This window comes from Monodon monoceros, unplaced genomic scaffold (genome assembly GCF_005190385.1).
Source record: "Monodon monoceros isolate NGI ecotype Baffin Bay Population unplaced genomic scaffold, NGI_Narwhal_1 Super_Scaffold_3, whole genome shotgun sequence".
In the NCBI taxonomy this organism is placed as follows: Eukaryota; Metazoa; Chordata; class Mammalia; order Artiodactyla; family Monodontidae; genus Monodon; species Monodon monoceros.
Genome location: NW_021703780.1, coordinates 65,217,852 through 65,244,613, shown reverse-complemented (window position 1 = coordinate 65,244,613; position 26,762 = coordinate 65,217,852). Strand labels below are relative to the sequence as shown.

The 26,762-nt window shown below is 55.8% G+C and overlaps 2 protein-coding genes across 6 annotated transcripts in view; one reads left to right on the top strand and one right to left on the bottom strand.

The window, feature by feature from the left end:
- Positions 1–26,762, bottom strand: part of MAPKAPK3 (MAPK activated protein kinase 3) — a 44,441-nt gene that overhangs the window by 16,840 nt on the left and 839 nt on the right. Inside the window, exons 2-4 of one of the 5 annotated variants that reach the window (XM_029241899.1) lie at positions 21,317–21,467; positions 20,839–21,001; positions 10,368–10,644 (exon numbers count right to left, since the gene is read on the bottom strand). In XM_029241899.1, coding sequence (XP_029097732.1) covers positions 10,368–10,592 — 225 coding nt within the window. In that variant the 5' untranslated portion in view covers positions 10,593–10,644; positions 20,839–21,001; positions 21,317–21,467. Of the gene's footprint in view, positions 1–10,367; positions 10,645–10,902; positions 11,451–20,838; positions 21,002–21,316; positions 22,117–26,762 lie in introns of those variants that run through there. The other 4 variants (XM_029241897.1, XM_029241896.1, XM_029241900.1 and 1 more) reach the window with 4 other exon arrangements.
- Positions 16,579–21,613, top strand: CISH (cytokine inducible SH2 containing protein). Its single transcript, XM_029241904.1, has 3 exons — positions 16,579–16,781; positions 19,554–19,774; positions 20,014–21,613. Exons 1-3 carry the CDS (start codon positions 16,762–16,764, stop codon positions 20,535–20,537), a joined length of 765 nt encoding a protein of 254 aa, XP_029097737.1. The 5' UTR covers positions 16,579–16,761; the 3' UTR covers positions 20,538–21,613.

Sequence of the window (26,762 nt, the reverse complement as noted above, 5' to 3'; positions counted from 1 at the left end):
AGATGTCTTCCTGACCCCTACAAACATTTACTGGCCCTGCCTGGGGGTCAGGCCTGGAGCTGCGGCTAGGAATGCTGCCACAGGCACTCCGTACTCAAGGATTTGGGGGTCTATGGATGAGCTGCTGCCAATTAGGATGCTTGATGAGGATGTAGGCCCTAGGGAACTGTGCCTGGCTCCTTCTCTTCCCTTCTCCTTTCTTTCCAGATCCAGAACCTGGCAGAGCAGGCAAGATGGGGAAGGCCAGCCCTGGGAAGAAGGAGGGCCCCCAAACAGCTGCTCCCATTCCAGGCCAAGGGTGGGGTACCTGATGGCCGGGGCAGGGGTGGGGGGACCAGGAGGAAGTGGCTGACTGGCTGGGAGCCTCCCTAATCACCTCCCACCAGAGTCCTGGGAGGGGAGGAAGTGGCTGGGGCTCTAGGCCCAACGTCTTTCTAGGAAGCTCTGCCAGCAGGAAAGCCAATACGCGTTTTGAAATTGTCAAATCTCAGGAACACAAGAACTCCTTCAATTTGCCAAATTTTGGTGGCCTCAGTTTGTCTGCTTCCTCCCAGCCCCAGAAAACGTGGAAACAAAGGCAGAAGTGCCAGGTCTGGGGAGGAATAGGGAGGGGTGGGGGAGGGGAAGAATGCTTCCCGAAAGAGGGAGTTAAGCTAGGCTCCCAGGCAGGGAAGGAGAGGACCAGTGGGAACATGAGTGCTAGCTGGAGCAGGCCCAGGTCCCAGTGCGCCAGGCCAGGGTCCATGCACTATGAAAGACCAGCTGTGGCCACAGGGCTCTGGGTCAGACAGACCTGCATGCCAGATGCAGAGGCCAGTTCCATCCTCCACTCACCTGCGGCTTTGGGCAGGCCATTCAACCTCTCTGAGCCTCACTGGCCCAATCTGGAAAATGGGGACAGTGACAGTACTCATGTTCCCAGGTGGCCACAAGGACAGAATGAGAACACAGAGAGCTCAGATTAGCACAGTGCCAAGTGCACACTGAGTGGAAATGGGCTTTGAGTTTGCTTGGCTTCAGGATTCCCCTGGGTCTTGCCCTGAGGTGGTCTCACACTCTTCACCTCCCTATTCTCCAGAATTTGGGGAAATTCAGGTGCAGCCTCTGGGACCCAGGGAGGCAGACTCCCTCCAATCCAGCAGGTCACAGAAATGGTCTCAGATCCTGAGAGGTAGACCAAGAATCAAAAGTCTATGGATACTGCTGCTATGAAAGGCTCAATGAGGAGGCGCAGACCCTCCAGGGTGGGAAGATCATGGCTAATCTCAGGGGAGGGACCCTGGGGCATGGGAAGCAAGGCTGAGAGCTAGGGACCTAAGCCAGGGAACTAACCCAGCCCTCAGCTTTGGCAGACTGGAGGAGAGGGCACATCCCCACTCTCCCAGGTGGCAAACACCTTTACATCCTCAACTCCTCCATGCATCCTTTTGGGCAATGTCCCCTTCTGCAAAGTGTGTGGTGACCTTGGACCTGTCCCCTAAGATCTCCCTGAGCCCCAGTTCCTCATCTGTGAAATGGATATGCACTCTCCTCACCCATGGCAACGAAGGGAGGGGGGCAGGCATGTGTGAGACTATCGGCACCTGCTTTACAGGCAGGGAAAGAGGGCCAGAAAGAGCTACAACCTTCTCCCCCTCCCGGAGGTTACACAGTGTGTAAGTGGCAGGATCAGAACTCCCTCTGCCCCAGGCAGGTGCCAGATCCCAGCATCCTACCTACAGCCTTCCCACAGGGGGCTGAGGAGAGGCCACACAGGTGCCTTGCGAGCCCCCTGAGTGCATACTCAGAGGGTCTAGCTTCTATTATCATCTAACTTCTTAGAGGAAAAAAGGATTTTTCTGTCAAAATCAGCTACATAATTGGTGAAACGTTACCCTGGTTCTATTTCTTCTGTGACAGTATAAAAAGAAGACATCTTCCTCATAAGACTGGACAATTTTTAGCAAACGTAAGTGTTTTATTCTAATCTCAAAAATGTCTCTTCAATGGTCCCTCCTCATGAGGAGACCCCACCTTGGCCACAGAGTCTGTGCCCCCAACTGGCCAGTTGTGCTGCAGTGATGCCCGCATAGCCCGCGCAGGGCAACAGAGGACAGGCAGCGACCAGGGCGAGTGAGGCCATGCCCAGGCGACCCCTGCTGAGGCACCCATCTTGCCATGCCTGTGGTCAGCTCTGGAGAGGGGATCCAACACACTCTAGCTCTCAGAAGAATGACAGCTGGTCTCTTTCCCCTGGAGGAGACGTTACAAAGATGACAAAGGAATAAGAAGTGGGGGGACGGGGGTGGGAGGATGGACCGCACCACCCCCAGAGACATGGTGCAGAGACCCTTGGGAACCTTCTGACTCCACCCCCCAGACCTGCTCTTCCCAAAGCCAATATCATATCTGCTCTGCATCTCTCCCGCTTCCCTTGGCTTCATCCACGTCCCCGCAGCTCCCCACACAGGCCTGGGTGAGCACCGGCAGCCATCGCCCTACTCAGGCTCCTCCCAGGGGAGGCAGGGAAACTGGCTGCCCAAGCTTCTGGCAGACCTTGGCCCCTGGTCCCTTTCTCTCTCCTGCTCCTGTTCAGCTAGAAGGCTCCCAGGCCTCTGACACCCAGCTGGCTCCTGGGAAAGTCTCCTTGTCTCTGGAGCCGTAGCTGTGAGGAAGGGGAAGTGGAAGAGGGAGGAAGGCCCCACCCTCTGGGAGACCAGGGTGGCAGCCAGCACTGAGGGACACTCCGGCCATGGGAATGGACTGCAGTGACTCACCCTCACTCTCTCAGGCCTTTCTTAGGGTAAGGACACACCCTGGTACAGGCTCAGCTGACTCAAGGATTGAACCAGCCATAGAGCGCAGTGCAGAGGGGTCTTCAAACCTGAGTCATAACCCCCTGAGCTCCTGTCCCTAGCAGAACACATGCCCTGCTGGTGGTGTCACCACAGATGACCAGGTTCCCCTGGCAATACCATTGCTACCTGGCTCAGGAGAGGCATCTCGGGGCACCCTCTAGTCAGCCTCCGCGCTGCCTGTCCTCTTGCAAGAGCGGCCCCAGCAGCGGGCAAGGGGGGCCCCACCACCTGCCTGCTTGCTTGGCACTGCCCACAGTCGCTGCCCACCCAAAGGGTCTTCACAGCCAGAAGGGGTGGCCCTTGTCAAACAGAGCGCCCAGCCCCTCACCTTACAGAGGGGCAGACTGGCCTGGGAGAGGGGCCCAGCTCCTGATACCCACTGAGCCTGGCACACAGGGAAGGATGGCTGAGAGGCACCGTCTGGCTGCCAGACAGGCCAGGGTTCCAGGGTTACTTCGCCTTTATGAATCTCAGTCTCTGCTACCATGACATGGGGGTGATTACAACCCATTCTTAGAGTCTGCTGTGTTTGTGTTTAGCATTCAAGGGATAAGTGGGTGCTCTTATCCCCATCCCCACCCACTATGCTGCTGCCTGCCAGAGGGCATGGAGAGCACTGGCCAGTCCTTCTGACACATCCTGAGAAGGGGGCTTGTTTATGTTGGGGAAACAGCTAGGGAACAAGCTATGAGTCCTCAGAGGCTGAACCCTTAGGAATGGGGCGATGAATGTGGCAGGTCAAGGCTCTGATCCTTCATGCTCCTGAAAACAGACTGTGAGTTTTGCTGAGGTGGGGGTGAGGGCAGGTGCAGGGTGCAGGCTAAAGAGCCAGCTGCTCTGGGGTGCTTCTCCCAGCTAGTGCGGAGCAGCACACAGTTGCACAGGCTGCACCTTGCATCTCAAGCCCTCCTAGCCCCTCTGCGGGCTCCTTCAGCTGGCTCCTTCTCTCCCCAACCTCAGCCCAGGAATCCTTGGGAGTCACAGTGCTCCTGGTCTTGCACCATTGTCCCAAGCAAAAGGCTCAGACCATTGAGCCGTAAAAGGAGACCCACAGGCAGAGGCCACAGCCAAGGCTGACCTCCCACACTCCACAGGGGGATGCCTCAGGTTACAGACTTGGCCCAGATGCTCCTGACTCCACTGCTCTGGCGGCAAAGGCAGCCAGCAGCTGGTCGAGGCCAGGAGCAAGAGGAAACACTGTGAGCGGCATGGGCGCGGCCGTGCTCCTCCTTCCTGTCCCACCCCCACCCTGTCCCTAGGAGGTGGGGCAGACTTTCAGGGTGACTAGGATGAGTCCCGAGCACCTGACCAGCCCCCATCTGTCCTCTGCCTGCCCGAAACCCACAAGACAGAGTGGCAGGGCCCGAGAGGGCAGGGACTGAGTGACAGCAGGAGAAACAGAGATGGGAAAGAAGAAAGGAGAGGGACAAGGAGGCAAAGAAGACCGAAAAGGGAGAGCAACACAAAGAGAAAGTAGCAAGGACAAAGCCCTAGTCTAAAGAAAAGGGCAACCCTAATCCCAAACCCGCAAATAAACCCAAAATCAATTTTCTCAGTGTCTCTGGTCTGTCCAGCGCTGAAAAGGCCTCCTGAGGCTCCCTGTTCCCACAAACAGCCGGCTGCCGCCTGGTACTCCAGCCCTAAACACACCCCCACGGTTCCCACAGAGCAGAATTTTAATCACAATTACACTGGCCCTAATCTACTTAGTTCCAAAAGGGCTGGGGGGCGGGGGGGGGGGGTGGTTTCTTTCACACCATTCTTTCAAACCCTACGAAGAACTGGCTTCCCCAGGTGCAGGGTGAGCCCAAGTGAGTCCTCATGAAGTCCAATAATGTGCCACCAAAAAATGCACCCAGGCCCCCCCCAAAGGAGAGCTCTGCCCTCTCACAGTGCCTGCAGGCCCCAGCTGTCTCACAGCAGGAACCTGGGGATAGTTAGCTACCAAGGCTGAATCCTGCTTCCCACCACATATTCAAACCCTGCGTTCAACGGCACCACAAAGACGATGGTTTTGCAAAAAATTCCGAAACTGCCTTTTTCCAAGGTTACTTGGGGAGAAAGTAGCAGAAAGGACTTCAAGCCCAGAGCCCTGCTCCTCTCTCAACCCCAGGCAGCCTCTCGTGTGGAGCCACACAAGACCTCGAACAGGTGGGAGGGAGGGCAGCAGAACAAAAGTTCTCCTGGGAAAACATGGGAGCTTGTGGGAGCCCACTAGAGCTGTGGTCTCCCTGCCCTGAGAGCAGTAGACCCTCTTATCCAGGTAGGGCCTGGTGCGCACTTTTACAGCACAGATGTGTGGGGAAGGCGCCCTCGCCTAGGTATAACCACCGTCCCCAGCTCTTGCCTGGTGGCCTTCACCTATGGACACGTGGCAGCCAGTTGCCAGGCTGGGACCAAAGGAGGCTGGGGGGCTGCACAGCCAGATGCTCCACCTGCTGCACCCTCTCAGGGGCCTCCCATGATGGTGTCCCAAGGAGGCCCTGGGAGAGGAAGACGAGGGATCCAAGTAGAAAACCAGCTTCCCCAAGTGCAAACCTGGGGAACAGGCAGAGACAGAACAGACCTCTAATGTCGTGGAGACCAGGCCCTGAACTGAACAACAGCCCAGGTGACCCAGAAGCCCCTACAGCACCCCTGGCAATAGTACTCCACAAGGGTCCCAGTGATGCTGTGAAAGAAAGCTCTGGGAGAAGGAGGGAGGATTTTTGCCCACCTAGTGATGGAGGGCACCAAAGACAGACAGAGGCCTCTGGTGGGATGAGGTATGAATCTCAGTTGTGGGCAAATGGAGAGGGAGAGTCACCGCTGACCACTTTCCCCCATCCTTTAAACCCTAGGTAAATGCCTCTTTTTCCACAGGGCCCTTTGGTCTCTCCACGGCTCCGCAGAGTTTGTCAGGGCCTGGACACCAGCCCTGCTGAGATTAGCCACACCCTACCAGGACACAAGACTGGGAGTGGGGAGGTGGTACTCCACAACAAGTGCTGAACTGTGCAAACCAGGCATGCTGTCACAATACACCCAGTGCCCTCCTCTGTCATCCGCATCCTTCTCAGACCAGAGGCCTGCATTAAAGCTGGCAATCTCTTCCAGGAAACCTCCCCTGGCTGGCCCAGTCCTGACAGTTTCCTCTCGCCCACTCACCAACCTGACTTCCTCCCCGTGGCACCCTGGACTTCGCTGGGCTGGGCTTGTCTGAGACTCACAAGGCTTGAGATGAACCATATACCCTTTCTGAGGCAGTCCCACAGCCATCATGGTCCCTGTGCACTGGCCTTGCGGGACCACCACCTGTCCACTTACAGGCATAGAGTCCTGTATAGTGAGGAGAGCTGGGCAGATACAGACAAACACCAGCAGGCCCAGTGGAGTCATGGAGGACGTTGCTACCATCTTTCCAGGAGCCAAGCCTCAGAGACCCTCCCATGTCCCCATAGACTTGCACGAGGCATGAGGTGACTTAGGTGCTAAGACTCTGGCATCAAACTGCCTGGATTCACGTCCCAGCCCTGCCACTCACCAGCTATACACCTTGGGCAAGTCGTTTACCTCTCTGAATATCAGTGTCTTCATCCATAAAGTGGGAATGAAAAGAGTTAGGGAAGATAACATGTACTGTACACTGGGACAGGGCCTGCCAGACAGAACGCTCTGCAAAACTATTGGCCATTCACAAGAATATTAGACTCCATACCACCAGGGCCTGAAGCTGGAGAGATGGCATCAGTTCCTGGGGGGTGGGGGTGGGAAGAAGACTCTGGAAGTCCCAACAAAGGGGATCCTGACAGTAGGCTACGAGCACAGCTTCTAAAGCTGTGAGCGAGGCCAGCTGGGCGGGATGTGAAGCATATCCAAACAATCCCCCTCTGCCCCAAAATCTCACTATCTACATTGTATAGAGTTTGATGCTCTCCTTAGGATCCTCATTTAAAAAGCAAGTCGCCCACTCCTGGCAATTCAGAAGGCTCCACTTGAGTGTCGTAGTGCTTGAATTCCTCAGATTCTTTCCTTTCAGGAGAGGGGCAGCCTGAAGAGATGCTTGGGTACAGTAAAACCACTACTGGGGACTCTGTTGTACAAGGCCACCAGCCCTCCACATGCTTCCTGATTTGTTGACTCAGTAAACAAGAGGTCCTGCAGAGGCTGATCTGACCGGTCTGGAGATGGTAGGTGAAGGGGTAGCAGCTCCAAATGAGAAAGTACCTGGCCTGCCTGGAAGCCCCACCCAGCCTCAAATCCAGCTCCACAGCACCAGCTCCAACAGGCCAGCCCCACCCATGGAGCAATGCAGGGATCTCCTGGGCATGTGGATCCAGCACCCTACCACTCTACTCTTTGACAAAGACAGGAAGATGAGGGCACTGGAAGCCCCAGGGGCCTCCAACACTTTTCAGTGGACCCAGAGCCCAGAGAGCAGGGCTAGGAAAGACTCCCACTGCAGACCCCCTCAGTCTCCTCAAGGCTTTGTTTTTATTTATCTAAGTACCACTGTCACTTCTGCCTGCCAGGATGCCGAGGACGACAAGGCGGCTTGGCAGGAAGTCAGGAGAGGAGGGGATTCAGGCCTCTGCTATAATCCCCCATCCCAATCAAGCCACGTGACTTCTGACCACTAACTCCAGGTCCTGACTTTCATATATGGGATAAGGTTTGAGAGGCTGGGTGTCTAATGTGATGGGGTGGCTGTGTCCAGTTAGGAGTGAAAATAAGGGGTGTCAATTAACCAGTTAGGCCTGAAAGGGGTCACAAGCAAGAGGTCAGTAGGAGGCAGTCCCCTGCCCCAGATACTTGGCAGGCAGACCTCTAGCTCCTGCCAAAGGGATAGCAGAAGTGCTAAGGGTTGAATGGAGAGTGGAATGACAGCACTGGTGGCAGAAGCTGGCCTTGGGAGAGAGTTCCTGAGTATGAGTGAGGCCAAGATGGACCAAGCCAGCAGTCAGGGGCTGACGGAAAGGGGAAGTGGCCCAACCCCCTAGGAAGGAGAAGCCTGCTTCTCTAGGGCCTCCAAAGAACAGCAACAGCTACAGGGCCATCGACCACAGCTCTTCCTGTTTTATGAGTGCCTGCTGTGTTCCAGGCTTTATGCTAAGCACCATCTACCACCCTAAGCAACAGGGCCAAGAGGACAGATATGGGAGAGGCCACGACACTAGGCCTAAACCAAGAATGGCAGAGATGGCCTGGACAAATCCAGACCACAAGACAAAGACGGGCCAGCCTGGTAACCTAGGACGTAGGTCCAGGGAAGCAGAAAGGCACAGGGCTAGGCAGAGGCAGAGAGAGGGCTGAGACCCATTCATGGACTGGCTGAGCTCCTGGGGCCCAAGCCAGGCCATGTGCTGAGGTCTCCTGGCCCTGGCCCTCCTGGGCAGGGGGCAGAGGCTATAAGCATAAAGGTGCCACCTACCTTGTCAAGGCTAGAGCCATCACTCACAGTATAGGTACAATGTGCTAGAGGTTGTGCTCATCCCATCCTGGAAGATGGTGAGGCCCTACCTAGCTGGGTGGGGACTTGGTCACTGGAGGGGGGTGGGGTTTGGCAAGAACAGGAAAGTGCTGGGTGGGGGCACATCTAATCCATGTCCCCCTTGAGGGCTAACCTAGCACCAGGTCCTGAAGGTCCCAAGCCAATAGCCCTAGCCACGCTCACCCATGAAGCCTAAAGGGGTACAGTAGGGGCATCTGTTCTAGGCCTGCCCCATTCCTAGTCCAGAACAGAGAGCACTGAGGCCCTAGATTCAAGAGGAGGTGCTTTGGAAGTTGTTGCAGACAGAAGTCCCCCCAAGTCACTTGTCAGACACAGCACCTACGGGGAAAGGCCTAGGCCCAGGCCTGCTTAAAGCCAGTTCTGCCTGGGCCCATGAACTCCAGCCTCTCACTCCACCCCTGCCTCACTCACAGCATCTAGAGTACCACAGGGGGTGGTCAGAGCTCAGCCCTGGCTCACAAGGCCAAAACCTTGGTATTAAGAAGAGGCCTCTGTCGTCCCCTTGCCCACCCAGACTGTACCATGACCCTAGCAGGAGTGAAAGGGCTAAGATGGTGCTGAGGGAGAGAATGAAGACTCTCACTTCTCACTTCTTTAGCCCCATCTCCCCTCAGAAGAGCCTCCTTTTCCTTGAAGGACTCAGAGAATCCCCTGCCCGGGGCTCCAAAAGGGCCTCCCAACCCCACTCCACTGCTGGGTTCACAAGCAAAGAAGCTGTGCCTGAGACCCAGCCTCACCAGCCCTGCCCTAAGCATCTTCCAGACCCATCCTCATGATCCCCTCCAAGACCACCCTGGGGAGATGACCCCCTCTATCAGTCTTAGGGCCACTGGGAGAGACACAGGGAGCTGGGCCCAGGTCCCCTGCTCAGATACTTGCAGACTCTGTGCCCTAAATAACTCCTGTAGCCTCTCCAGGTCTGCACCAGGCCCTGTACCAATTACTCTACATGCATCATCTCATTCCAAGCTCACATCAACTCTCATCAACCCTTGAGCAGAGAAACCTGATTTCAAGAGTCCAAGACCTAGTCCAAGGTCATGGAGCTGGCAAATGCAGGCCAAAGATTAGAGCTACATCTGCAGGACTCTGTGCTTGGGCTCATAATTACAATGTCTGTAAAATGAGGAGATCCTTAGCTGTATTCTAACCTCCAGGAGCCACTCTCCTTGCCATACTCTACCTATCCATGTGGCCAGTGTTACAGGCTGCAATTAAGTAAAGTTCTCAGTGATGACAGATTCAAGAGCTTCTAGGTACGGGCCAGGGTCCTGGGCCCAGAACTATATGACCTAAGCCAGAACTACATGGCTAGATCAGCCACCTCCAGGACTCCCTGGGCTCCACATGTATCAGTGAGGTCTTAACCAGGCCTATAGGGAGCCTATGGTATGACGTGGCTAGATGGCTGGCTGCCCTCTGCCCAGGAAACAGGGTGGGTCAGAGCTGGAGCAGGGCCGCCCCCTCTCAACATGGGTCTAGTGACTCATCTGGAGCCCGTCAGCAGCTTCCTGCCCACAGGTGCAGTGGGCGTCAGCCTTGCCCACCAGCAAGCCCCGGGAGGCTCCCACTCCAGCCTAGGCGGGCAGGGGACCCAAGAGAATGTAGCCCCACCCCAAGCTTTCGTGAGGACACAGCCTCAGGCAGAAAGAAACTCAGACCCATTCCAGTCAGAAGAGTTTCTCATGGAAGGGGCAGCCAAGCTGAGTGAGGGTCCCCCTTGGGCCCAAACTCATAGGCCCAGCCTGAAACCCAGAGCCAGAAGCCCCTCCTTCCCTGCTTCCGGGTACAGCAGGCTCTACCCACACTGACTCCACCCCTTGACCCCTTGCTCCCTGGGACACTCGGAGTTTAGCAAGGCTAAGCCTGTTTCCTCATCTGTAAAGCAGAGAGAACCGGGAGTCCAACCTTACAGAGGAGTAAGAAGATGAAATTCTGAGCATAAGAAGCTTAACAGGGGCCCTGGTCATATCCTGTACCCACAGGTCTTTGCTGTTGGGCCCTCCGGGTCACCCACGCGGCAGTGAGGGGTCACTGACCTTCAGGGCACACTTCTGCCCGGTGCGCCGGTGGAAGCACTCCAGCACCTTGCCATTCACACCCAAGCCCAGCACCTGCTTGGACAACTGGTAGTCATGGGTCACTGCGTACTTCTTGGGCTCCCGCCGCCCCACAAGGGCGGGAGTGCCGGCTGAGCAAGGTTCGCAGGGTGCACCTGGTGGGGGCGCAGGGCCCCCCTGCTCCTCTGCTGTCTCGACATCCATGGCCCCCGCGGGGCGCTCAGAGGAGGCCCCAGCCTGGCGCGTCCAGGGCCACCTGGGAAAGAGAGGCAGAGTGAGTTCCGTTCAGACTTCTTCAGTACACCCCAGCCTTGGAGGCCCTGAGCCAGAGTGGGCTTCGGGTGGGGGACAGGGCTGGGAATGAGGAACGAACTGCCGCAGTGTACGGACCCGCGGCAGGGGGAGGTGGTCACGCAGCGGGGCACAGGCGAGTCCTGCCCGGCCACCTGTCAAGAGGGGAAAGGGCCGCGAGGTCCCGGGAGTGGGAGGTGGAGGGGGCCCAGGGAGGGCGTACCTGGCGAGGGCGTACCTGACGGCAGCGCACCTGGCTGCAGCGCCGGTAAGGGGCAGGGGCGGCCGTCGCCGAAGCCCGCAGCCGCGAGCGCCCAGAGCTGAGAGTCACCCCGCCGCCTGCCCACGTGACTGCTCCCCTCCCCCGCGCGTCCCCGGCTTGAGGCCGGGCTTGGTCAGCCTTAAAGGGCCAGGCGGGCCCTGGCAGGACGGGGCGGGGCGGGGCGAGGCCCGCCTAGAGCTGAAGCAGAAATAGGGGGCGTGGCTTCTCCAGGGTGCAGAAATCTCCTAGGCTCCGCCAGCCTCCGGGGACACCCCAGCGCTAGCGCAGCCGGGTTCCGCGTGGGCTGTGCGAGCCGCGAATTTTACCAGCCACCAAGGAAGTGGCAGCACAGGAAGTCTTGTTTTTCTTGGAGTCTCAGGTAGCCCCTTGAGTCGGGTGTTTTCTCTGCACGCTGCCAGGAGGCCCTCCAGTATAATCTGTAAGGCTTGCAACTTCCTTAGTGGTGGCCCACCGCCAGCGTATCTAAAGTCTTAATTTTTGCCAACAGCGCAAGAGTGAAATAGAATTTTGTTGTGATTCGTGTCTCTCTAGCTCCTGGTGGCTCTGCGCGTCTCTCTAGCACTGGCATCTCTACCCTTCTGTGCATCTCCTGCTCATATTCCCTTGGAATACAGCGTCCTAAGACCAGAAATCCTGAATTCCCCTTTGGTCAGATCCATCAACTTTTCACCTTATGGTTAGAGCTTTTGTGTCATGTTTAAAAAGTCTCCTCCTCCTACCACAGTGACAGATATTCTTTATTAGCTAAGTGCTTTTCCCTTCCACATTTAGGTCTCTACTCTGAGCCCATCTTAGATTACCTTATATATTGCGAACGGGTTTTCCCATCACAGACTGTTAACTCTTATTTCACAGATGAGGAAGCTGAGAACCCCCTAGAGGAAACAACTTGTCTAGAGCTGCAGAGTGTGTGGCTGTCTCCTTGGACAAATCTGCACTACTCTTGCACTTACCTCTCGCCCCACAGCCCCGAAAGAGGTGGCTCACTTGGGACAGGGAACATGCGATTTAGGGCAAGATCCCTGTGCGAGCGAGCCTCTGCTGCCATCTACAGGCCACTAGCAGGACTGCAGGAACCGCAGCCTCTGTCCCACCCGTAGGTAACTCCTCTGTATACCTAAGTATCCAAAGGTATCTTCTGGCTTCGGAATTGGGGCCCAGCGAGCTCCCTGCCCCTAAGCCCCAACACACACATGCATGTGGATGCACGTGGATGACTGGGCAGAAGCTCCAGGAGAACAGGCACCCTCTGTGTGCAGGCATTGAGCTGGATGAGGGTGTGAGGGGCTCTTCCCTCTCTCCTTGAGGCGACCTTCAAGCTAGGAAGGTTCAGTAAAGCAGAAGCCCAGATGACAGCCTCAACTAAGCGTACTGAGCTCTTCTTTTGGACCAGACACTGGGTAGATGCTCTATCTGGGCACCCCATGATCGCACTGGGACTGGAGGAGGGAAGGCAGTACCAATCCCGTGCAGCCTACACCAGACACACGAGTGACAAGCCCTGAGAGGTCAAGAGACCTGCCTGAGGTCAGTAGCTACCATGGCACAGCCCCTATCCCAACCCCCAAAGAACAACTCCAGGGCCCAGCTCTCACCCTCAAACTATGCCTTCCTCTCCTGTGCCTCCCCGCCCCACTCCCACATCCACAAGTACACATTCTCACACATGTTCACACACATGCAATCACACCTTTACACATGTGCACATATGCACACAGAGATACACAGGCATACACATGCACACAACACACACACATTTATGCCTAGCTGGAGCCAGGACCTCTGTCCTTGAGCCCCACCTGAGAATCTGATCCAAGATCTCAGAGCCTTGCGGGAAGCCCTGTGATCCAGAAGCTACCACTGCTTGAAGGCTTGGAGACTAGAGAAGGATTCTCCTTCTCCTATGGAGATGACTGGTTTGAGCCAGGTGAACCCAAAGCTGAGCAAGATCTCATTCTGGACAAGCAAGGCCCCACTCATAAGCAGGGGTCTAGAGAGCTGAGGGTGGAGGCTGGCCACTTGTCGTAGCCAAGGTCATCTCTGCGTGCTATGATCTCTGAGCTATCTTATTTTCTTAAAATGGAGTTAGATTACAATTGTTCTAACATTTTTGTATTTGTATTTTTTTTGACCACAAAAAAATCTATATTTTTATATTGGAGGGAGGGAGTAGAAAAGAAAGTAGCCCCTATACTGGGCCCTATTCAGTGGCAGCTTTTTGTTCCATAGGGTTAAGGAAGACTTTGAGGAAATAAAAGTCGTTTGGACAAATCCAGGTGTAGTTGCTTTGTATATTGTGATGGGTAGAAGGGACGAAGTGAAGGGTGAAGGCCCCTCACACGCTCCATATTGCCTCAGACTATGTCCTGGAAACTTGAGGTGGAGAAAGCGCCACTTTCATTCCTACATCTTGGGACTGTTGATGGCCATGTAGTGATAGAGAACGACAAGCAGGTTGGCGAAGATGGCCAGCTGCACATCCATGATCATGGCTGATCAGCTGGGCTTGGCTCCGACGTGGCCTGCACACTCTATCTGTATTTTTTAAACTGGTCTCTCTTTATTAAAAATTTTAATTGCATAAGCAAAACTTGCTTGTTATAATAAATTCGAACCATATAGAAATGTAAAAAGTAAGGAATGACAATGTCTCTCCTCTTGCAGTGTCCATACCAAGGCCAGTGCTTACACAAACACACACGTGCCCCACATGGGTTCATCATAGACACGTGTTTTGCAGCTGACCCAGGGGAGTCAGAATGCATGGTTTCCCCTCGCTGCTCATGTTCCAGCAAGCATCTGCCACCTGCAAATTGATGGGAGGATTCAGTATTGGGGATGGCTCGGCCAGGGCAGGTGGGTACATGGTGGCAAACTCTGCCACACAGCTCTCCATGAGAGCTGTAAGTCCAAGGGGATGAGGGCTGAGAACTTTGGAACAGCTTACAGTGACCAAGGAATCCAGTGAGTGCCTGGGTGGGGTGGTAGGGCAGCTGAAACCACTCTCTCAACACACACACACACACACACACACACACACACACACACACACGTAGACGTGTGGACTATTCTTTGGGGAGAGGAGAGGCTGCACATATGAAAGTTTACAGACTAAATGAGCCAGACCTTGAGGAAGGCACTGCTGTATATTATTGTGACCCATTTTGTGTCTGTTCTGGGTGGGGAAGGGCAGAGAGATCCTGCAGCAAGAATCTCGGGTGCACGGGAGGGGTTTTTCTGGAAGGAAGGATCCATGGAGATGTGGCACATGAAACTATGAGAGGAATTGCCACTGGGTGGCAGTGTGGGCCCAGCAATCAGGGCAGGAGAGGTGACAATTACACGGCCAGAGGCAGGCACCTCAGGTAAAACAAAGGCACACCACTCTTCCCAGTATTCAGGGGAGGTGCATAGTGCTGTCAAATTTACAAAGGGCAGTTGGAGGGCAAAACCCTTGGGTCCTTTAGTTTACACACAGAACTGCACAATCACTGACTTCTGTAGGGGGCGCTTTCAAGGGGACACCTGTGGTGCCCTGATGTTGACTGTCCTGGAGGCAGGGAAGCTTCACTGAGGACCTGAAAGTTGGATCCTGAAGGATGTCTAGGAGTTGGCTTATAATAGGAGCCTAGAGAGGAACTGGGGTTGGGGTTGGGCCTGTGAGATCTAGGGTATATTTTACCCTCTCTATGCCTCACTTTTATCACCTGTAAAGAGGGGACAATATGTAGTAGTTAGGCAATGAAATGGGGCTGGAAATTGCTGAGAGCATCTGCCACATAGTAAGCATTCAGTAAAGTAATCACAGTTAGAGGGAAAGGGCAATCTCGGGGTAGAGAGCTTGGGATTTGTCACCAGGGGGACCAAGGTTCAAATCCAGCTCTGTTGCTTGGCAGCTGTGAAGCCCCTTTGTCTTCATAGTAATGTGGAGCAGTAGACAGTTCCTACTGGAGAAACGGCACCTTATACAGGGGCTCCATGCTGGGCTCTCCAGGTGCCCCAGCCATCAAAGTGGTAATGAGGTCTCCACACCCATCTCCACCCCATGCAAGCAGCTTCTGGCCTACTCAGGAGGACTGGTGGGGCGACACTGAAGCTCAACTTCCCTTCAGGAAATTTACAGAGAAGTGGGTTTCCTGAAGTCATTTCTCATCTTAACCAGTTTATTTTGTCATTTTGTCCTGTTTCACGGGGTTTTGCTTTTGGACCCCCTCTGTCTTCCATCCCCTCCCAGGCAGGGCAAGCTCAGCCCTGTCTGCCTTGGGAAAACCTGGATACTGCCATTTAGGCTTCTGGACCCTGCCAGGAGTCTGTCATCCCTGCTAGGGGATCTGAAGCTTACCTTCTTTCTGGGAACCTGGGAGTACACACCGGAAAGTTGGAAGGGGGGAGTGGACCCTGCCACTTCTCCAATTCTCTCCCTCTCCTTCTGGTCCAAGGGCTTAGAGGAGGTGTGTGTAGCCCCTATGGTCTTTCAAGATGTTCCCTGGTGAGTCCAGTGAACTGGGAAAAGGTGGAGAGGATCAAGGGTAGGAGCATGGGCTTCTGACTTTTGTTCCCTGGGGCTCGGCATAATGGGGGTAATACCAGCTGTTGAGAAGCAAATGTATCAAGTGCTCCATGTAGATGGGAGGGGGTGTCACTGATCCTTCTCTCTACCGTTACCCCCCATCTTCAGTTTATCTCTTGGTGTTTGGAGCTCCAGGTCTCTCTCTCACATTTTTAGGGAACCCACCAACCCAGAGACACATGTGAACTGTCCTGTGGGGTGAGCTGGGGGCCTGCCTGCCCCTCAAGTCGGTAGTCATTTCTTCCCTGATTGGAGGGCCGGCCAGAGGACAGGCTGGGGCCGAGACTGGATGGCCCTGCCTGGTGCAAAGGTTGGGATGGTGCCTTCTCCCCCAACTCTCAGTGAAAACGTTCTCGCCTGGATTCTCTTGGCTGTGGTGGCCGCAGGCTTGACCCCCGTGAAGCTGCGCGTATCTGAGTACTCCCTCTGTACCCCTTCCCTCCCCTAATGTCCCTCTCCAAACCACACCCTTTGCTACCCACCTCCCCGGAAACAGAGTCCAGGGGTCCAAGTGCAGCCCACAGGGGGCCCCCGCACACCAGACAGACCGCCTTGGAGGAGCCGCTAGCTGGGCGGACAGGCCGGTGACCGCGCCCTCGTGCTGCCACCGGTTCTACAGAGAGATAAGGGGGCCTGTTCCCAACGAAGCGGAGTGCCCGAAAGAAATCTGGGCTCCGGTAGGTAGAGCACCTGCCCCTCCCTAGCCCTTTTCAACCTGGACTTTCCCTAATGTTCTCTAGGTCACTCTCAACCCGGCTTGGTCACGTCAGCCTCGGGTCCAAGCGCTGTAATTGGCCCTGCGTGACCACTCGGCTCCACCTCCTGCGCTGCGATTGGTCAGCGCGCGGAGCCCCGCCCCATTTTCCTGGAAAGTTCTTGGAACTCTGTCAAAGGTGTTTCCTTTAGCGGCCCTCGGCCGCAGACCAGGGAACCGACTCCCTCGCCAGCACCCCTCCCCGCCCGGCCGCACAGCCGGCGGTTCTAGGAAGACGTCGCTTCCGGGAAGGGCTGGGACACAGAGGACAAAAGATTAGGCTGCTCGCCCCGCCCTCCCGGCCCGCCCCACGCGCCCTCCCGGCCGGCCCGCGCCGCCACCTCTCAGTCCCGACCCGCCGCTCGTGCGCCCCAGGAGCCTGCCTTGCGAGCGCGACCCGCGCCCACTGGCTCCCTCCAGCAGCCGCCGTCAGGCCGAGCCCCAGCTCCGGAGCAGCCGCTGCCGCTGCCGTGACATGGTCCTCTGCGTTCAGGGGTAAGCGCGGCTCTCCGCCCCCGCCCAGCTCTGCGCCGGCACGCGGCAGAGTACTGGCCTCGTGCTAGCTGCCGAGCATTAAGAGGGCTTGACCGGTCGGAAATGATCGAGCGCGGAAAGACCTCGAGAGAGACAACAGGGAAGGGTGACAACATCGTCACCACCTCTACTGGCACTGAGGGTAGGGAAACTGGGGGTTGGCTGGCGACAGGAGAAACAGGGTGGGCTAAGCGTGGGAGAAGGTAGACGCCTCAGGCAGCGCGTCCTCCAAGGCGTGGCTCACCTGCCCAGCCGTCTGGGCCCGGAGCGCTCTATCCTAGCCTGCCGGCCCAACAGTCTACTGTGACCTTGGGCCAGCCCCTGCCCTTCTCTGTCCTGTCATCCACTCTCCTGCCTCGGCTAGCAATTAGGCTGTTCTTGGGAAGCCAGCCTGAGATCCTTGCCTCTCCCCTGGTTGGCACCTGCTGAACAAGCAGCTGTTGGGAGAGCCTAGGTTTGGCCCAGTCCTGCCTGAGGTACCCCCACAATGTCCTCAGCCCTCCTCTCAGCCCAAAATGGGATCCCAATGTGAGAAGGACCTTGGCTCCTGCCTCCCTTCTCCAAGTTTCCCAAAATGTGGGGGTGGGATGGGGACTGATAAGACAGAGTCTTGGCCTCAGCTGAGCATTCTTGGCACATTCCTTCTGGCCAGAGCCTCAGGATCCCCTTCAACCAAGGGTCTGATGCTCTCCCAACTGATCTGACAGGAGCTCAGAAAGTTCCGGGGAGAATGAAAGAAGATGTGAATGGGTGCTCCACAGCAGGGAAAGCAAGATTTTTAAGACCTACACACACACACAGCCACAGACCAGCTGGTGCCCTCCTGAGGTAGGGTGCAGGGATTCCCAATTGTAGGTATGGGTTGTCAGCTTTGCTGAGGGATCCCCGCTCAGGGCTGAGTTTGCCTCATTGGCTTATGTGCCCAGGCAGAACTCACAGGCTGGGCTCCACAGCAGGCACACACACATACTGGCCACCCACACCTGGAACATAACAGCCACCGCCACGACAATGACACCTCCCATACTCCTAGAAGGCTCCTGGGCCTGAGCTGAGCTCTGGGTTCCAGCAGGCAGGCCATCAACCAGTTCCTTGAAACTCAGCCTCTAGCTCCCCAACAGAGATTCCAGAGCTCCCGTAGTACAGCCAGGGTAGGGGTGGAAAAGTATTAGCAGGCTGTGGTATGCTAGGGTCTTATGGCCCCTTCTCTTGAGTGGTCACGGGCCCCTGATTTGTTAAAATCTTCTAAGAGTCACCTATAACCTACACTGTATAACTTACACTGTCAGATCTGGTTCCTCTGCCTGACTCCTGCTGCCGGTTCCTGCCCACCTCTTCCTGCCTTGTAAGCAGTACCTGTCAGTGTTTACCCATACCATCATCTCAGCCTGCGGTGCCTTCCCCGCTACTCCTTCCTTTAGCCTGGCAGACTCAGCTCAGGAACAGGCAGACCCTGACTTCCCCCTAACATTCTTTGCTTTTATGACTTTGGGTTATGAGTTCTCCTTTAGGGTAGGGCCCAGGGTTTCATTATTTGGTGTCTTGAGGCCAGCGGAGAACCAGACCCAAGACCCGAGGATTTATTTTGTGATGAGTGAGTGGGAGAGGACCAGCAGTCTCTTCCTTGGGAACCAGGGCCATGCCCCTCAATCCCAGGAAGCCCCAGGATCACCATGCTGGGTGGGCTTCCCCTAAAGGGAAGCTACTGCTCAGATTGGGGCCAGTTCAGCAACCCAACTCTAGCCATCTGAAAATATGGTGTGACCGAACCCCTCAGTGTCTGGGCTAGTAGGACCCCTCATTGAGGAGGGGAAACTGACGTCTAGTGAAGAACAGTGTTTGCATAAGATCATAGTGCCTCGTAGGGCAGGCTCGTCAGGGTAGGATCTGGAATGTGGGATGAGTACCCTGCCCTTTGGTGGGAGCTCATATTTATGGGAGGTGGGACTTGTCAGTGCCTTTAGAGGCCACTGTCTATCCTATACCCTCAGCTGGGAGGAGGAGAGAACAGGATGGGTGTCTGACCTGTTTGGGGATATTATTCCAGCCCCTAAGCCCTGGCCAGTGTGGACCTAGGTCCCTTTGACAGATACTCCTATCTATGGGGAGGTAGCATGTGACCAATCCCTCGGCTCAACCAGGACAAGTGCCATTTAATTGGCCCACCACTGCCAGGAGGGCACCACTGTGAAGCCTCTTTGTACTGGATCCTGTCAGTGTGGTGAGAACACCAACTGGCCACTGTGAGCTAGAGATGCCTATAGAGAATGAAGTGTATTTGGTTGGTGCAAAATAGAGAGATTACAGTTGACCCTTCGTATCTGCAGATGCGAAACCCATGGATATGGAGGGCCCAAAGTATTCACTGTGCTACGCCATTCATATAAGGGACTTCAGCCTCCGCAGATTTTCGTATCCACGGGGGCTCCCATAACCAATCCCCCGCGGATACTGAGGGATGACTGTAATTACTGTTTAACAAATGCAGGAGGGTGGAGAAGTCTCTTTCAGAAGAGGGTTCATATGTGGGGGAAGTAATCAAGGGGCCTTTTGTGATGACAAGTGGGAGGTGGGGTACTGGTCTCATTGAGCCCGTGGGTGGGCAGAGGGGAAACTAGGACTCATAGTGAGATAGACTGGCCAGAGGTCACATAGCCAGTCTGGGGCAGAGGGGATCTCTGGAAATGGGGAGAGCACAGGGCCTCCACTCAGCGCCCATCCACCTCTTTCTAGACCTTGTCCTTTGCTGGCTGTGGAGCAGATCGGGCAGCGGCCCCTGTGGGCCCAGTCCCTGGAGCTGCCCGAACCAGCTATGCAGCCTTTACCTGCTGGTGCCTTCCTGGAGGAAGCAGCAGAGGAGTCCCCAGCCCAGCCAGAGGGTGAGCCCAAGGTGCTGGACCCCGAAGAAGATCTGCTGTGCATAGCCAAGACCTTCTCGTACCTTCGGGAATCTGGTGAGTCTGAGGAGGGAGGCAGGACTTGTCCTGAAGTCTGATGGGGAAAGTTTAGCTCTGCCTGTTGTGTCTAATTTGAGAGGCATGGCTCTGGCCAGAAGAGTCTGATGGGAGAGAAGGGGTACAGCACTCCCCAGGGAGATGTGAAGAGAGAGGCTGAGCCCTGCCTTGCCCTGGGTTGGTGCACCCAACTAATTTCCACTGTGACCAGTCTCTTAGCCCCCTCTCCACTTGCCTAGGCTGGTACTGGGGTTCCATTACGGCCAGTGAGGCCCGGCAACACCTGCAGAAGATGCCAGAGGGCACATTCCTAGTACGTGACAGCACCCACCCCAGCTACCTGTTCACATTGTCGGTCAAAACCACCCGTGGCCCCACCAACGTGCGCATTGAGTACGCCGACTCCAGCTTCCGCCTGGACTCCAACTGCCTGTCCAGGCCGCGCATCCTGGCCTTCCCAGATGTGGTCAGCCTTGTGCAGCACTATGTGGCCTCCTGTGCTGCAGATACCCGAAGTGACAGTCCTGACCTTGCAACCACCCAAGCCCTGCCTACCCCTAAGGAAGATGCACCTGGTGACCCAGCACTGCCTGCTACTGCTGTACACCTAAAACTGGTGCAGCCCTTTGTGCGCAAAAGCAGCACCCGAAGCCTGCAGCACCTGTGCCGCCTCGTCATCAACCGTCTGGTGGCTGATGTGGACTGCCTGCCACTACCCCGGCGCATGGCTGACTACCTCCGACAGTACCCCTTCCAGCTCTGACCCAGCCAAGCAACCGCCTAGCCTCACCCAGCCAGACCCTGGAGGGGACACCGGCTCCAGCTGGACTTGGGCTCCCACTATCCCTCCTCCAGTCCTCCTGGTGCCACATGCATCTGGCAGCTGGACCAGGAAGGGTCTGCAGGAACAAGGCTGGGGGTGAGGGGTAGGGAGGAGTGTCACACGACTTGGAGGTCAGCGCCCCCAGCTCCCATGTGGCTCCATTGTGGTGGGCCATGTGACAGAAGAGGGGACTGGCAGGACCTCGTCTCACCCTGTGGGCTGGGCCCAGGCCCCAACTCACCTGCTGTGGCCTCCTGAACTGCGTAGACTTGGCCGGCCCTGGTTTCTCAGTCCACAGGGTGGGGCAGGCCCCCTCCTTTCAGCCAGCCTCTGTCTCAGGGGGGATGGCAGCCAGAGGAACTGAGGTTGACACTGACAGTCCCCTTCTGCGGGAGCAGGCCAGGCTGGGGGACGGCACAGTTATATAGTATTTATTTATTTATTCTCCTTGGGTTGGAGAGCCAACCCCACCTCTCTGCCTGAGCCCTGAGTGCTCCAGAGACCCCAGCCCTGCCTCAGCTTCTCTGGTTCCTCCCAGCCGAGAGCCTCTTCCTGAGACGTGTTGCTGGACCCAAGGCAGTCCTGGGTGTCCTGGCGCTGACCCACCCACCTGTGAAGGTGTCCACCCTCTTCTGCCTCCAGCCCTGTTTTGGGAGGATGGGTGAATAAACAAGAAAAGAGAGCCAAAGTGTTAGCGCCTTGCAGAGCCTGCTACTCACCCCCTTGCAGGGCAGAGCCCTGTCTGCACAGAGCTGGTCTCGCTGGGGCACAGGCCCTGCATGAGTGTGGGTGCCGTGTCAGGGAGGAGCATGGTAGTTTGAGGGCTGCCACTCCACCTCTGATGGGTCTGCTTCCTGCCCAGGAAGGTGCCTGCACATGAAAGAAGGAAAGAAAATACATATCTGATAAGACTTTATAAAATAATTATTTCTAAAAAAAAAAAAAAAACCCACAGTTTGGTAGTCATTTTTTTTTCACTGATTTTTCTGTAATGACAATAAAATTGTACCTTTCATTTATGGAGCCCTCAGTGGGGCCTCTTTTGAGTTGTACACAGTTTGTCCCCTTTGATCTTACTATCATTATCCCCCACTTTACATCTGGGTCAGCAGAGGCCCAGAGACCTATGTGGCAGAGCAGGCCCTGCTAGGGCACCCAGTAAAGAGTGGAGGGGATAGCGAGAAGCCTTTCTTCACTCATTCCCTATTTTCCCCTTGGAGGGTGGGATGCAGGAGATGAAGGCCAGTTGGATTGCCTGCAGGGTCACTGCCCAGTGTCAGGTGGGGGGTGGTGGCAGAGGAGCACCAGGTCGGAGAGATGTGTAAGTGATGTCAATTAAAGATTGAAAGTGGAGAATACTAGGGGGATGGGGACTGTGGACTACTCCTGGGGGCAGCGTCTTTTGAGATGAGGAGACCAACAATCAGAGAAGTCAGGGCCAGTCATTCCAAGGAGAAGGTACAGGGCATGCAAAGGCACCAGGGCATGACTGGGAAGCTTATATTCCTGACCACAAGGAGGCCTGGGGAAGGGTCATTCTGTGCAGTGGAGTGGAACAGTTGAGTTGTGGATAGTGGCCAGTAAGCTGGCAGGGTCTGGCCTGGGATGGGGCTAATGGGGCTCTGGTCTAGGCTGATTGGGGTTTGGGTACTCTCTCACTCAGGGTCCTGCATATCAGAAGTAGGTGAAAAAGCAATTAAAATGAAAACGCTCTCCATCATCTGATGGTCTGCCTTTGGAGCACTTCAGCACCTGGAATCCCACTATGTCCTGAAATTTTCTGCACCTTTACTTGAGTAACTCACAGGAATGCTCCTGTGAACCTCATTCATAGCCTTTAACCCTTATTTTAGAAACAGTTCTAACCTTTCTATCTTCTTAGCCCTTAGACAATTAAAAGCTGCAGATTAGAAGAGGCAAATGTCGGCAGATTGAAGGCAGGAAGGTGTGAGGAGTGACAATGTTGATGATGAGGAGGAGGCAGGAAAGGATAAAAATCAAGAACTATGGGGCTTCCCTGGTGGTGCAGTGGTTGAAAGTCCGCCTGCCGATGCAGGGGACGCGGGTTCGTGCCCCGGTCGGGGAAGATCCCACATGCCGCGGAGCGGCTGGGCCCGTGAGCCATGGCCGCTGAGCCTGCGCGTCCAGAGCCTGTGCTCCGCAACAGGAGAGGCCACAACAGTGGGAGGCCGGCGTATCGCAAAAAAAATAAATCAAGAACTATGGAGGCACAGAACCTTGGGGGCACGGAGATAGTAGTGGGAAAGAATGGAGCTGATGTTGGGTGAGAGTGAGCAAGAAGTGGGTGAGGGCTGTCTTTATCGGAGTGGTGCCCAGGCCCACGTGTCCCGCCTGGTGCCTTCTCCATTGCTGGCTGCAGGGCCCAACAAACACCTCCTCCAGGTCACCATGACCCTGCCAGGGATGTCTGCAGTTCCTCATTGTTTCAGCCTGGATCCCAGCCCCTTGATGACTCCCAAAATACCTGAGGTGACCCCTCTGTCTGCTCCACCCCGAGATCTGAGTCACCCAGTGGGTGGGTAGCAGACACAGAAGGGCCAAAGGCAGGCTCTTCACCACCTGGTGCCATGACCCAGACAGAAAGTGCTGGAGCAGGAGGAAGCCCTTCGTTGTCCACAGAGAGGACACGTCTCAGGGTGCCCACCGGGTGCTGGCAACAGACAAGGGCTTTGCACCTCATGTAATGCTCACCACAACCCTGGGAGTAGGTCTAAATATTACCCATATTTCACAGATGAGGAAACTGAGGCCCAGAGGGGGCAAGGGACTGGCTGAGGAGGTGAGGCACAGAGCAGAGCTAAGCCTGAGGGGTCCTGACTGCCCACCTGCCCCTGCACTGCTACATGAGGTGGCGAGGACGGGCAGCTGGGGTAGGGGGGCAGCTTTCAGGTGAGTTGTTCTTGGATGCTGGCTTTATCCCCTCGCGTTCCTGCCTGCTAAGGTCTCTGGAGCCACTGGCCTGACCAAAAGGGTCCTATCCCATTCCCTGTCGCCTCAGCCCAAGCCAGGGTCCAGCTCTTGCCTGAGGAGGGCCTACAGCTACTTCTGACCCCTGATGCTTTTCTGCTTCAATCTTTTTTTTTTTTTTTTTGGCTGCACCGCACAGCATGTGGGATCTTAGTTCCCCAACTAGGGATCGAACCCACAGCCCCTGCCTTGGAAGCACGGAGTCTTAACCACTGGACCGCCAGGGAAGTCCCAATCTGCTTCAATCTTATTTTCATGTTTCCCTACCAAGGGAGTGAGTGACGCCTAGTTAGAACAGGATCAGTGGAGAGCATGTCATCGGGCCCCAGACCCAAGTCAGAGACCCAGCCTAACAGATGCTGAAAATCCTCTGGTCACTGCAATCACCCCTGGGTGGTTCTGGGCTGGTGAAAGGAGCACACCTACCAGCACTGACGGAGGAGGAAGAAAGGAGCTGACTGGAGGGCACACAGGACCCTGCACAACATACAAACAATAACTGATGGTAACCCTTTACCAATTAAGTCCTTCACCAGCACACGTGCTCTTTGGGCACAAACTGGGCCAGACTCCATTTGGGCCCTGGGGACACAGCAGGGAATACGATGGACACACTCCCCATCCTTGTGGGACTCATGGGCTGGTAGGCGAGAGATAAACAAGTAAACAAATGGGCACTCAGGATGAGTTTTGAGAGTGAAATGAAAGCAAAGCAGGAGGCGGGGAAGAAAGTGCTTTGGGTGTGGGGACACTGCTGCCGATGAGAGGGTCGGGGAAAGCTCTGGAGCAGGGTGGCACTGAGCCTGGACACCCGAGCAAAGAGCAGGAACTGGCTATGCAGACAACTTAGAGAAAGGACATCCCAGGTGGAAGGAGCTCCAGTGCAATGGCCCTGAGGCAGGAACAAACCTGGTGTGACCAGAAGATGGCTGGCTGCCCAGGAGGGCTGAGGAGACAGAGGGTGGGTGGAGAGGGCAGAGCGTGCACATGGATTGTGCTCTGGTGCGGTGCAGCGCCCCTTCAGTGTTTAGCAGGGACAAGCTATGATCCAGTGCTCAGTTCTAAGGAGTGAACCTGTCAGCTGGGGGTGGGGGGGGTGGCCCCACAAGGGCCTGGGGGCCAGAGGCCAGAAGGAGGTTGAGAGGTATGGGATATGGAGGAGTAGGGTGTGGTGGAGAGCAGAGGAGGCGAGGTGATCCTGGGTGCGGCTCGTGCCCCATTAAGTTCTCACTGCAGCCTTGCACACCAGCAGAGGTCCCCATTTACAGCAGAAGAGGTAAGACTCAGAGAGAGGTGGTGGCTTTTTCAGGGTCACACAACTTGTGAGGGGCAGAGCCGGGGTTCAAACCCTGACTCAAGACCTCGTTTGTATAAACTGTTGCTCTGCTCTGCCTCCCAGGGGCTGGCATGCTAAGGCCTTGGCCCTCACAAGGCACTGGGGACATGTAGAAGGCCAGGCAATTCAGGAAGGCTTTTTGGAGGAGGGGGGCTGGGGACTGCCCTAGAGGATTCTGTCAGGCCACGGGGAAATGGGTTTGCAGATTGATCCTACGTGGTGTCCATCCTTGGACTCACGATGCCCCTCTGGAAAAATTCTGGGACAGAGATGCCACTAGGCCATTCAGGTTTCTCTTGTCAGTCAATGAGAGGTCTTGCTGGGAGGCTTCACCTGTGATCACCGTATGTCCTAACACGCCCTGAACCATTGGGGTCTCTGCACCTGGGCCCAGCTTCTAATCTGCCAACTGAGCAAATCTTGCTGGATCAAGGGCAAACATGGGTCTGAACAGGTCTGGGGACATGGCCAGGCTGGCTCCACTCTCAGATGGGAACCCTCCCACCCAGCACAGCTCCACAGTGAAACAGAGGAGCCAAGAGCCTGAAATAAGTCCTAATCAAGAAGGCAGGAGGATTCTGGGACCTCACAAAGGCCCTCTTTCTTCAGGAGAAGTGGAGCCTGCACAGGCCTGGGCAGCCCTTTCATACCAACCTGTTAGACCAGTTTTAATATAAAGCAGGTTGGAGCTTTGCCAGAAATTCAACAGCCTCTCCTGGTGAAGGTGTCCTCCCCACGCCAACTGCAGGGTATGGGCCCCCTCCCCAGCTTAGGCAGGCTGCACAGCCACCACCCAAGGGGCCATTCCAATGGTCACTCTGGGGCAGCAGGCTGGGGCTCCCACATCTGATACTTAAGACAGGAGGTCCCTGGAGGTTTACTCCTGGCTAGCATTTCCCTCCAACCCTGGTTTTACCCCCACCTCCCCTCCAGTCTGGATTATGTGCTGTACACTTGGTTTGGGGGGGGCTGTTTCCCTCAACCTCACTGAACCTCATAAGATTCCTTAGCTATGAAATGGGGAGAGTGACAGCACGTCTCTCAGAGGGGACATGGGGGGCCCAGGAGGATTTATAAGTTGATACTGAGGAGAGCCTGAGGGTTCAACCTGGCAGCTGCTGCAGCTGTCACTGTAACTATTCCTTGTCCCTTGTTTTAATCCCATTTGAGAGGTGGGCAGGGCAGGGTTTTTTTTTTTAGGCTGCGTCGGGTCTTAATTGCAGTATGTGGGATCATCATTGCGGCACGCGGGCTCTTCGTTGCAGCTCACAGGCTTCTCTCTAGTTGTGGCGCACAGGCTCCAGGGCACGTGGGCCGTGTAGTTGTGGCGCGCAGGCTCCAGAGTGCGTGGGCTGTGTAGTTGCGGCACGTGGGCTCTCTAGTTGAGGCGCACAGGCTCAGTAGTTGTGGCATGTGGGCTTAGTTGCCCCATGGCACGTGGGATCTTAGTTCCCCCACCAGGGATCAAACCCGTGTCCCATGCATTGGAAGGCGAATTCTCTACCACTGGACCACCAGGGAAGTCACCGGACAGGTGTTGATGTCCCCTGAGGTCCCCATGGGAGCTACAGGGGAGCTGGCTGGAACTCCCTGGAGCTATAAGCAGCCCCTCACCCCACTAGCTTTGATGCTGCCCTGCCAGCCCAGCCCTCCACCTTCAGGCATCATTTGCCAACCAAGGCCTTGGGTTCCAGTCATGGTGAATAGACCCTTTGTCTGGTCTCTGCATGGGCTGGGGTGGAGGCTAGACCAGCCTAACCTTCTAGCAACTTCCCTTGCAGCTCCAGTAGAGACTAGGCCATCTGCTACCCTTGTCCACACCTGGAGGATGGGTCTCCCTC

Excerpts from the sequence above, each read along its gene's own strand:
- CISH (XM_029241904.1), top strand. The coding sequence starts at position 16,762 with ATGGTCCTCTGCGTTCAGGG. Across the intron at positions 16,782-19,553 it reads ATGGTCCTCTGCGTTCAGGG|ACCTTGTCCTTTGCTGGCTG; the intron begins GTAAGCGCGGCT and ends ACCTCTTTCTAG. Across the intron at positions 19,775-20,013 it reads CTCGTACCTTCGGGAATCTG|GCTGGTACTGGGGTTCCATT; the intron begins GTGAGTCTGAGG and ends CCACTTGCCTAG.